General features: G+C 37.1%; 1 protein-coding gene across 1 annotated transcript in view; it reads left to right on the top strand.

The window, feature by feature from the left end:
- The first annotated feature begins 9,455 nt into the window (after window positions 1–9,455).
- Window positions 9,456–11,915, top strand: part of LOC111436257 (RNA-binding protein 42-like) — a 7,819-nt gene continuing 5,359 nt past the window's right edge. The window contains exons 1-2 of the mRNA XM_023074000.1: window positions 9,456–9,747; window positions 9,936–10,113. Of these exons, the coding sequence (XP_022929768.1) occupies window positions 9,505–9,747; window positions 9,936–10,113 (421 nt within the window). The 5' untranslated portion in view covers window positions 9,456–9,504. The remainder of the gene's footprint in view (window positions 9,748–9,935; window positions 10,114–11,915) is intronic.

The raw sequence follows: 11,915 nt of genomic DNA, 5'->3' as shown, positions 1-11,915 counted from the left end.
TCAGCGTGTCGGTCATGTGTAGGGAAATGTTTCTAAATTTATGATTGTTTTCGGAGTTTGTTATCGGTGTTAATGGTACCTCCTGTAAGTCGTGTTGTCGACGAGCGTTCGTTACATTCCAAATCTTCCTCTCTTTCCCTGTATTTCTATTTTTTTTTTCTCTCTTTGATTCGAAAACCTCTGTATTTCTTTCCGTTTTTTTCCCTCTTTTGATTATGTTTCCAAATCGTAGGGATTTTTTTTTTATTTGATCGATTTTTCCAATCTTCCTCTCTTTCTTTGTATTTCTATCTCTTGTCATTGCTACGATCCTAACTCATATCTAAATAATTATAATTGCAGCAAAGTTATATCATTTCATAAAAGAAACCGGAAAAGGTAAATCTGACTACTAACCTTTTTAAATGACATCTCTCTTCCATTATCTGTCTAACCCTCTCTAGTTATATGCCTTTCTCCTCGGAAAATCTTTTATTTCTTCTTCCTATAAAATGTTTTATTTCTGTTTTTTTGTTTGGTTTGCAGTAAAAAAATTATTGATACACGATGAGAAAGGTATTTTAGGGGAGAGTGTTAGGTTATGGAGTATGCTCCCTGTATTTATAGCTTGCACAACGGCTATATCCAGTAAAGCTATATTTGGTAAAGCCATATTTGGTAAAGCCATATATGGTAAAGCTATATCTGGTAAAGCTATATATAGTAGATGGTTAAATCGGGTAAAGCTATATACAATAGACTGAACCATATATATATCCCGTCAGTAGAGCTTTGAAAATGTACTTTCTATTCTCTATACTCTCTCTTGTTGTACATACTTGAAGTCATCAATAAAAATCCTTTTAGCCAGAGTTCTCCTTGCAATTTTCACAATCCCATTCTTTGTGTTCATCTAGATCGAGCGTGTGCGTTGTTGTGCGATCCTAACAACTGGTATCAGACCAAGGCAAAATTCACCACGATCTGTGAAGATGGAAAGTTCAAAGATTGGAATTGAGAAGTTCGATGGATCCGATTTCAGTTTCTGGAAGATGCAGATTGAAGATTATCTGTACGAGAAAGATCTTCACGAACCTCTATTGGGGTGAAGCCAGATACCATGACCACGGAACAGTGGAAGCTCAAGGATCTACAAGCCTTAGGGATGATCCGGTTGACGCTATCTAGAAACGTGGCGTTTAACATCATCAAGGAGAAGACAACGTCAGATCTGATGAAGGCGCTGTCAAATATGTATGAAAAACCGTCGGCTATGAACAAGGTGTATTTGATGCGTAGATTGTTCAATCTACAGATGTCTGAAGGTGGACGTGTTGCTGATCATATAAGTCAACTGTGTTCGGTGGAAATTCATTTCAAAGATGAAATTAAAGCGTTGATTTTGATGTCATCCTTACCCGAGTCATGGGATACTGTTGTTGCCGCAATCAGCAGTTTCTGAGGATCTGATAAACTGAAGTTTGATGAAATTCGAAATGTAGTTCTCAGCGAAAGTATTCGCAAAGGGAAAACTGGAGATTCATCAGGCAATGCTCTCAGTGTTGATCGAAGGGGAAGAAGCAAATCAAAGAGCTCAAACAAACATGGACATTCAAAATCAAAGAACCGGGGAAAATCTCCAAACAAACCCAACGTAACGTGTTGGAGCTGTGGGGGAAAAGGACACTTTCGGACAGATTGTACAAAACTGAAGAAGAAGCAGAATCATAAATCTGAAGATGATGATGATTCTATATATACAACAGAATATGCTAATTGATGGTGTTAATATAACACAAGCGGAAGCTATTTGGATCTTAGGCACTTTTAGAACATCAATTATTGTAAATAACTAGCATGTTCATAAGTATTAAAACTTAATGAGTTTAAATACTAACCTTTTTGTAGTTCAAACTCCTTTTGCCTCACGAACCGGTTTCGAACCACCACTAGTGTCTTCTCCACTATCCTCCGGCCTTAGAACGGGATTGTGGAATCCGGTGAGTGACTAAACTTGGGAGGGATTTTGTATATGTGAAGAGAGTGTTTGTGAGAGGTTTTTCTCAAGGTTTTTCACCAAGATAAAGCATCCCCTCCAAGTATCATGATCACTCTATTTAAAGAGTCAAGTTTGCATGTTCATGCAAACTTGAGATCACCAAATTTTGACACTTAAAATTCCACTCAAGAGTTTGGGATTATGTGGCAAGCATGCATGTTTGAGTTAACCAAATTTTGACACTCAAAATTCCACTCAAACTTGTGGGGTTTATTTGGCAAACATGCAAGTTTGGTTAAACCAAATTTTGACACCTCAAAATTCCACTAACATGGATTTTTCCATTAGATGAAAGTCAACATTTTGACTTTCTTCATTTTAATTCAACAATTAATTTGAATAATGAATTTCAACTTAAAGTAACATTAAATGATTAATTAAACTATTTAATTAATATTTAATATTAATTCAAATGCCAATCCCAATCAATTCCGACACATAATTGATTAAGATATTTAAATCTTATTTAAATATCTCACATTCTCTCTTTTCGTTTAATTCGTAAATAAAACAAAATTGCGGTTAAATATATCGTATATATGTAACGCATATTCCCTAATTTGAATTCGAACACTTCGAACTCACTCGTCACATTGTTCTATGGTTTAGTCCGATATGAGCTAGCAGAGGGACCTAATGGACCTATAGATCATGGGCTCCAACGATCCAAGATTAACCGATTAAACTCATTAACCTGGTTAACCAACATTCGTTAACTACTAGGACACTCCACTATAGCCTAGTAGTTGCACTCCCCTCACTATTGATATATTTCTGTCCATCTGATATAACCATGATTAGTAAGTCGATCCTTCACAGGTTGTTCGTAACTAGAGCTGGGTCAATTTACCGTTTTACCCCTGAAGTTACTTCTTGTTCCTTATGTCTCACTGATCCTCTAATGAACAATTGGTTTGTGGTCCAACCAGTAAACCAAATCCCTCTCAGGCCAATGAGAGGGTGGGGCCCCTTGTTCAAGACCTGGAGTCAGTGCTTAAGGGAACTACCTTTCTTCTATCCCTAAGTGGGTAGGAGTGAATTCCGTCTTGCACCCCACATCCCCAGCCATTCACCCAGTCTTACCCCTGAAATGGGAGGCCTGTTGAGTCGGCGAACTAGAGCCACTCTCACCCATGCAAATCTAAGGATAATTCCGAATAAACAGGAGTTCATGGTTAGCTCAGGATTAAAACCGAGTTACCTAGGTTATCGAATGAAAAGAAAATCAGTCTCAACAGTAAACGACTTTATAAAGTGAGAGTGGTTTTCTTCATGGTCCGATCTTATGCAATACTCATTGCATAGGACGCCCCCACTCACATGTCTCCACATGCACAATTTAGTGATCACATTGTTTATATCATATACAAAAGTGGGTCGCATCCATAGTGTCCCCAGAATAAGGTACTCAGCCTTATCCTTATACTATAGATCATTTTGACTATATACTTGAACTTGATCCACTCTTATGTCTCTACATATAGTTCAAGTAATCATACTATAGCCAGAGTGTTCTTAGTTTATTGGATTTAGATTAATGATCGTAAAGTTCACTTTATTCAATAACAATTTTTACTGAATGAACATCAATAATAACTTTATTGAAAATAGAATATATCTTTGTTTACAAACTATGAGTTTTAGGACATAAAACCCAACACTAATGACGTTTTAATCCTTAGTGTGGACAGCCCAGCTGAATCCTAGATTTTGGATTCAGGTGCATCGTTCCATTCGTCTCCAAGTAAGGAATTGTTTCAAAATTTTAAATCAGGAAATTTCGGGAAGGTGTATCTTGCCGACAACAAAACCTTGGAGATTGAAGGAAAGGGAGATGTCTCCATACAAACTCCAGCAGGAAATCAATGGACATTACAAGATGTCAGATACATTCCTGGTCTCAAGAAGAACCTGATCCATAGTTGTTGCACGTGGCACAAAATCTGGAACCTTATACACTACTGCAGAGTGTATAAACATGACTGCTGCTGCTGAGAGCGCTTTCAATTCAAGTCTATGACACAATAGACTTGGACATATGAGCGTCAAAGGAATGAAGATGCTAACTGCGAAAGGAGCTTTAGAAGGCTTAAAATCTGTTGATATGAGTTTTTGTGAGAGCTACGTTATGGGCAAACAGAAACGAGTTAGTTTCACAAAGGCTGCCAGAGAACCGAAGAAAGTGCGATTGGAAATGGTCCATACAGACGTCTGGGGACCATCTCCAGTTTCATCACTTGGTGGATCAAGGTACTATGTCACCTTCATCGATGACTTCAGCAGGAAGGTATGGGTTTACTTTGAAACACAAGTTAGATGTGTACACCACCTTCAAGAAGTGGAAAGCTGAAGTTGAAAATCAGACCGGTTTGAAGATCAAATGCCTGAGGTCTGACAATGGAGGAGAGTACAACAAATCAGAGTTTATAACATTTTGTGCAGCTGAGGGAATTAGGTTAATAAGAACAATTCCTGGTAAGGCAAGACAAAATGACATTGCAGAAAGGATGAATAGAACATTGAATGAGCGAGCAAGAAGCATGAGGATTAATTCTGGACTACCAAAGACATTCTGGGCTGATCTGTGAACACAGCAGCATATTTGATTAATAGAGGGCCGTCAGTACCCTTGAAGTTCAAATTGCCCGAAGAAGTATGGACAGGAAAAGAACTCAAGTACTCTCACTTGAGAACCTTTGATTGTACTGCATATGTTCATGTTGATCCAGAGAAGAGAGATAAGCTTGATGCTAAGGCTGTGAAATGTTACTTCATGGGCTATGGCTCTGACATGTTCGGGTACAGGTTTTGGGATGAGAAAAATAGGAATATCCTAAGACACTGTGATGTGACCTTTGATGAAAATGTCATGTACAAGGACAGAGAGAAAATAAACTCTGAGACTACGAAGCAAGTGGGAGTTGAACTTGAGTGGCAGGAAAATTCACGCAGCGATAGTACAATAAAAGCTCAAGAAACTCCTGATCCTATTGCTGAAGAACCAACATGATGCAAGTTGCACCTGAGCAGGTGTTGAGAAGATCATTCAGAACTAACAGAGCACTAGATAGATATTCAACCTCATTATATTATCTGTTGCTGACTGACGAAGAAGAACCAGAGTTCTTTGATGAGGCCCTACAAGTGGAAGATTCAACCAAGTGGGAGCAAGCCATGGATGATGAGATGAGCTCACTTGAAAGGAATAATACGTGGGTGCTGACTGAGTTGCCTACAGGAAAGAGAGCTCTGTTGAACAAATGGGTGTTCAAAATCAAGGTTGAACCAGATGGCAGAAGGAAGTCTAAAGCTCGGTTAGTAGTTAAAGGATATTCACAAAGAAAAGGCATTGATTATGCTGAGATCTTTTTTCTAGTTGTGAAATTAACTACTATTCGAATTCTGCTGAGTATTGTTGCATCGGAGAATTTGCACCTTGAGCAAATGGATGTAAAAACGGCGTTTTTACATGGAGATCTAGATGAGGAGATCTATATGCAACAACCAGAAGGGTTTGCAGCTCCAGGCAAGGAGCACATGGTGTATAAGCTCAATAAGAGCTTGTATGGACTAAAACAAGCACCGAGACAATGGTACAAGAAGTTTGACTCCTTCATGTGCAAGAGTGGTTTCCACAGGAGTGAAAAGAATCAGTGTTGCTACCTCAAAGAATACACTGATTCTTATGTGTTTCTACTCCTGTATGTGGATGATATATTAATTGCTGGATCAAGTATGAGGGAGATAAACCACTTGATGGCAAGCTTGTCTTCAGTATTTGAGATGAAAGATTTGGGTGCAGCGAAGCAGATTCTTTGGATGAGGGTTTCTCGAGATAGATTTGCTGGCACATTAAATCTATCTCAAGAGCAGTACATTGAGAAGGTGTTGTCCAAATTCAAGATGAATGATGCTAAACCCAAGACTACCTCCTTGGCAAATCATATTAAAATGTCAAAGAGGCAATCTCCCAAGACAGTTGAGGAACGTGAGCACATGGCATCAGTTCCGTACGCTTCTGCAGTTGAGAGTTTGATGTATGCTATGGTCTGCACTAGACCTGACATAATACATGCAGTGGGAGTTGTTAGCAAGTACATGGCAAATCCAGGGAAGGAACATTGGGAAGCTGTGAAGTGGCTTCTGAGATATCTGAGAGGTACATCCAATACTTCACTTTGTTATGGCAATGGCAAGTTCTGCAAGGTTTTGTGGATGCTGATCTGAGTGGAGATGTAGACTCCAGCAAGAGCACATCTGGGTATATCTACACTATAGATGGAACAGCAGTGAGTTGGATGTCTAAGCTTCAGAAATGCGTTGCTCTTTCATCTACGGAAGCTGAGTACGTGGCCATAGCTGAAGTTGGAAAGGAGATGATGTGAATAACAGACTATCTAGAAGAATTAGGCCGGAAGCAGTGCAAGAAGATCCTTTATACAGATAGTCAGAGTGTCATACAGTTGGTGAAAAACCCAGTCTATCATTCAAGAACAAAACACATTAGAAGACGGTACCATTTCACTCGCAGGTTAGTGGAAGAAGGCGATATGTGTTTGGAAAAGATAGAGGGTGCAAAGAATCCAGCAGACATGTTGACAAAATGTGTTGATGTTGGAAAATTAAAGTTATGCAAAGCCTTAATTGGTATGGTGTAGGATCAGTCTCCAAGTGGGAGAATTGTTGGGTTATGGAGTCTGCTCCCTGTATTTATAGCTTGCTCAACGGTTATATCCAGTAAAGCTATATTTGGTAAAGCCATATTTGGTAAAGCCATATATGGTAAAGCTATATCTGGTAAAGCTATATATGGTAAATAGCTATATATAGTAGATGGTTAAATCGGGTAAAGCTATATATAGTAGACTGAACCATATATATATCCCGTCCAGTAGAGCTTTGAAAATGTACTTTCTATTCTCTGTACTCTCTCTTGTTGTACATACTTGAAGTCATCAATAAAAATCCTTTTAGCCAGAGTTCTCCTTGCAATTTTCACTATCTCATTCTTTGTGTTCATCTAGATCGAGCGTGTGCGTTGTGTGCGATCCTAACAGAGAGGTGAAGGGATTGAGAGATGGTGAGTTATTATTATTTTTTTCCTTACTTATTTTATTATTTTTATTTTAATAATATTATTATTATATATAACCTAACGGGGCGTTACACTAGTGATACTATTGATACGGCCCACTTTATAATTATTACAAATGATTTGATCCAAACCGTTCATGTGGAGACATGCGAGTGAGGGTATCATACACAATGAGTTTGCACAAAACTGGACCATGAGATATTTGAACTCTCCTTATAAATCCGTTAATTGAAAATATTAATATTTGACAGGATCATCATATGCGACTTAATCTTAATCCTAAATGAGTTAGGAGCTCCGAGGGCTTATTCTTTGATTTGCATGAGGGAGAACATTTTTGTAACTGATTGAATATGTCTACTATTTTGGGGACTTGACCAAGTAGGGAGCTGTGAACATAATTTCATGAGATAGAATTCTCCTTTTGGTACGTAGATGAGTAGTTTTAAATCTTGATTTCGGACCTAAACAATGGGGTCTCAACCTCTCAGACGTGAGAGGTAAAAATGAATGATAATAAAGAGTTTTTTTTATGGACAATCCCTAAGTAATGTTATGAATGATAATTTATGAAAGTTTATGCATGCATGCTACTTAGGGTAATATGTGAAGAATGTGTGAGGTTGTGCCGAATTAAAATGAAAAGTATAGGGATCTTATGCATGTTATATATTCATTTACATCGGGCTACTTCCCCTTTTAGGATGAGTACGAACGCATACACTATGATGATGACGACGACGACGATTATCATGTTTCGCATGATACACGACGATCGTTGTACCTCCAGACGTCCAACTACAGCCAACTAGCTCGACCATGCAGGCCTATGAGGTGTGCAAGCCTGTTTGTTGGGCCTACATATGTGGGTCATGTGTAGGGAAGTACTACACATCCAATTTGTTCGAACTGGAGTTCACCTAAAAGACTATGATTTTAAATGATAGGTCTCTAGTTATGATTGCATATGTTTGCATTCCCTTACCCCAATAGTAGAGTCGGTTATTGAGTATATTTTAAAATACTCAAGCCATGTGTTACTTTTTTATTTTAGGTAAAGTCAAGGCACCCTATACCGTTGACGACGACGACATCACATCAAAGACCATAAAACTTATATACGGTAGTTGCATTTAATATCGTAGATCTTACGTTAGCACAGGACATTACTATTTTTATATTTACCTTGATTTATATTAATATTTCTTTTGTATTGTGTAAGACATTTTCTTAAACGTATAAGTTTATGGTATCATCTTATGAAATTGTATTAAATGAATGTTTCTGCATAAATAAGTTATGTCATACATACGGCACCGACTCTAAGCTATTAACACTAGGGTCGTTATTGAACGCTTCATTCACCCAATGAAATCACAAAAGTCATGCTTTTATTTATTTAATATATATTAATTATTTTAATACTTAAGGTAACAAATGCAATAAATATAATTTTAAATTTTATGTATATTTAATATATTAAATATTAATTTAAACTCTTCGAACTAAATATTTTATTTATTAATTTAAATATTTAATTTCTTCTTCTAATCTATCACTTACAATGATATAAAATTAATTAATTGAATTATTTAATTAATTACTTTTCATTTATTAACTATAGATCATAGAACGATTGTTGAACTCTTATGTCCTATAGGAGTTGTGTCCATTGATATAATCATTACAACCAAGTTGACTTTTCAAGAATGACTCATAATTACACCTCAGCAAAAAATTTGTGTTTTATTCTGTAATTACATCTTTCATCTCAAGTACCACTAGTTCTCTAATAAATTATTTATGATCCAATCATGAACCAAGTCCTTCTCTGGCCAATGAGAGAGTGGGGGACCTATTGTGCAACTGCCGAAATCAGTTTCCTATTTTGTCAAATCCCCAAAATGGTAGACATGTTGAATCAGCTTCAAATCATATTCACCCATGCAAATCAAAGGACAAGTTTTCATACGCAAGGAGTTCATAACTCACTTGGAATTGAAATCGAGTCACATATGATCATCACGTGAAATATTAACATTTTCAATTAACGAATTTATAAAGAAAGCAAATCATTTGTAATAACCAAAAAAACAACCCGTTTCAATAGTATTACCAAGACATGACACCCGACTTTATTCATATACTAAAGACCGTTTAGGTTATTGATGTTCCTACATGTCAATACATATCATTCAAGATTACATTAATATCATTGAATTTTTAATATAATGGATAATATTAAAAAATTATTAAAATTATTATTATTAATAAATAAATAATTAATTACCCTTTCGTAGACACTTTTCCAGTGCGGTACCCTGCCAAGCCCTAATTTTGAAGCCATTTCAAGTTCTTACTGCTCTTGGCCATGGCGGGACCTTCCTCGACTCCTTCAGCACCTTCTTCCTCATCAGGTTCCCAATTTACGTATTCAAACGGTTCCTACTTTCCTTTACCTTTCCATCTCCAGCAGTCTGCTCCGGCACCGGCAGGCCCCCAGTATCCGTCTCCCTATGTCGCTGCTCCAGGTCCTCCAGCAGTTCCGCTCCCCGTCACATCTGTTTATCCGGCTCCTGCTCCCGCTGCCTATACTCTCCCTCAATACCAGCAGGTCGCATAACATGCATACGATTTTAATTTTTACTGCGGAGTTCTGGTTTTGTTCTATTTTTGCTATGGTTTAGGGAAAATTGTTATGGAGCTTGACGTTTCTGATGGATAAGGGAATATTTTTTGGTTCAATTTATGGCTTTAGCATGCTTGTAACATTTCCCCCCCTGTTTTACCTACTATGAACAGGCTCAACAATTGTTTCAAAGGGATGCCCAAACGATAACACCGGAAGCTCTCGAGAGTGTTAAAGCTGCGCTTGCAAGTAGTGAGATCGAGCATAAAGCAGAAACAAAAAAGAAAGCTATTCCTCGCAAGGCTGCCGGGCAATCTTGGGAGGATCCAACACTTGCTGAGTGGCCTGAAAGTATGCATTATTTACGTTCTTTAATTTCACGTATTTGCAATCATTGGGCTTGCTGTGATCTCTAGGAATAATTTTAATTGTTATGGGCCTCTGATATCAGCTTGAACCGATGGATGTTTCTTTTAGTTACTACACGTATTACATAGAAACCTCGGCAAATTTCAAGCAAGGACTGGATACTTGGCTTTGGACTTAAAATAATTTCTGTAATGCACCACGAGTGGTTTGGGTTTTCCTTTATGTAATTTTATGAATCAATAAAATAGTTTCTTGTTCCTCTCTGGAGAAAAGTATAACAAAATTAAATACAATAAAACAAAAGATCTTTTTGGCTACATGACTTTGAATATTTCTTTAGGAGGTAATGAGCCTGGAGAAATAAGGTTTTTGCTGTTATAATGGAAATAAGGGAGATAGATGGTTTTCCAAGAAGCCTAAGGAGCCAATGGAAAAGAATAAAGAGGCTGAAACAAAGGTTTGAAGAATTCACCAATAAGATAATTGGTGATGGGAGGGACATCGAATTGCAAAGGTAGCAAGGCTTATGTTTATACCTAGGAAGTATAAACACTCCATTTTTTTTTGCAGAGTCTCGGACATCTATCATACATGGGCATGCTCGAACACACACCTGACATTTGAAAAAGTCTAATTGATAAGTGCTATAGATGTTGGATTTACAAAACTAGAGGTACTTCTAGGATACTTGCAAATATTCACAAATAAGGCTAACTTATCAAATAGATTCCAACCAAGAGCTTAGTTAGAAGATGAAACTCTTGGATCTAACATAGAATCTAGGATGGTTACTCCTAGACGACTCACCCTATAATTAGATTGATTGAAGCTAATCCAAAGAATTGATTGAACTTCAAACACAAAGCAAGATTTGAAAAAACCAGCACCAAGATGGATTTGAGAAACACAAGTTTCTTTGTTTGGTTGCAAAAAAGTCTAACAAATACAAAGTATTACATGCCCTTAAATAAGCCCAAATGGCCGTTCAAGTTCCCAAGAATCAAGTCCTTCAAATACAAATAAATGATAATTGGAGAAAATAAAACCTAGGAAATGAAGCTCAATTGCACAACAATTGAGAAGTCTAAATGTGGAACAAAAAAATGTAGTAATGTTTTAAATTTTCTTCAATATCTATGGTAGGATCCACTTGACTTGATGAGAACGTTTGACAAGTTTTAACATCATAAACTCTCAGGAGGTGCAATTTGGAAAGGCATCTCTTCACAGGTTCTACGTAGTTTTTTTGTCCATCGTGCCATCTTCCAAACTACACTACTTTTGCATGCCATCTTTACTTCATTCACTTTTTGACTTGTTGAAATAACGTTATGAAGAAATCAGGGTTCAACATTCGTTCTCTCCTTGTGCATTAGCTAGTTTTTGAAGATACAATGTAGAAGCCTTTTGATTTTTTTTTTTTTTGCCTTGTTCATTGTAATAGCTCCTTCAGGTACAAGTAATGGATCGAAGGTTGGATTCACATCACCAATTATTCAATATTTTAATTTCTTGATATAGTTCGAAAAAGAAAGTATAACAAAGTACAACATTTGTTGGATTTGAAAGCCCAATACCCACTAGAAAATGAAGGTGCCCACTTAAAAAAAATACCTAAATTTAATATGTCAAAAATAAGAGAGCAATTCCACTGTTTGATCCTATTTTCAAGTTTATTCCATAAACCTTATTGAAACTCAATCGTTTTTGGCTCAGTGTGGGAGACCCCGATTATTAGGGGGGGAAAAATCAACTGTTTTTTGCTCCAGTGGGGGGGGGGGGGG

This window comes from Cucurbita moschata, unplaced genomic scaffold, assembly GCF_002738365.1.
Source record: "Cucurbita moschata cultivar Rifu unplaced genomic scaffold, Cmos_1.0 Cmo_Scf00052, whole genome shotgun sequence".
Taxonomy (NCBI): domain Eukaryota; kingdom Viridiplantae; phylum Streptophyta; class Magnoliopsida; order Cucurbitales; family Cucurbitaceae; genus Cucurbita; species Cucurbita moschata.
This window is presented reverse-complemented; position numbering and strand designations above follow the sequence as displayed.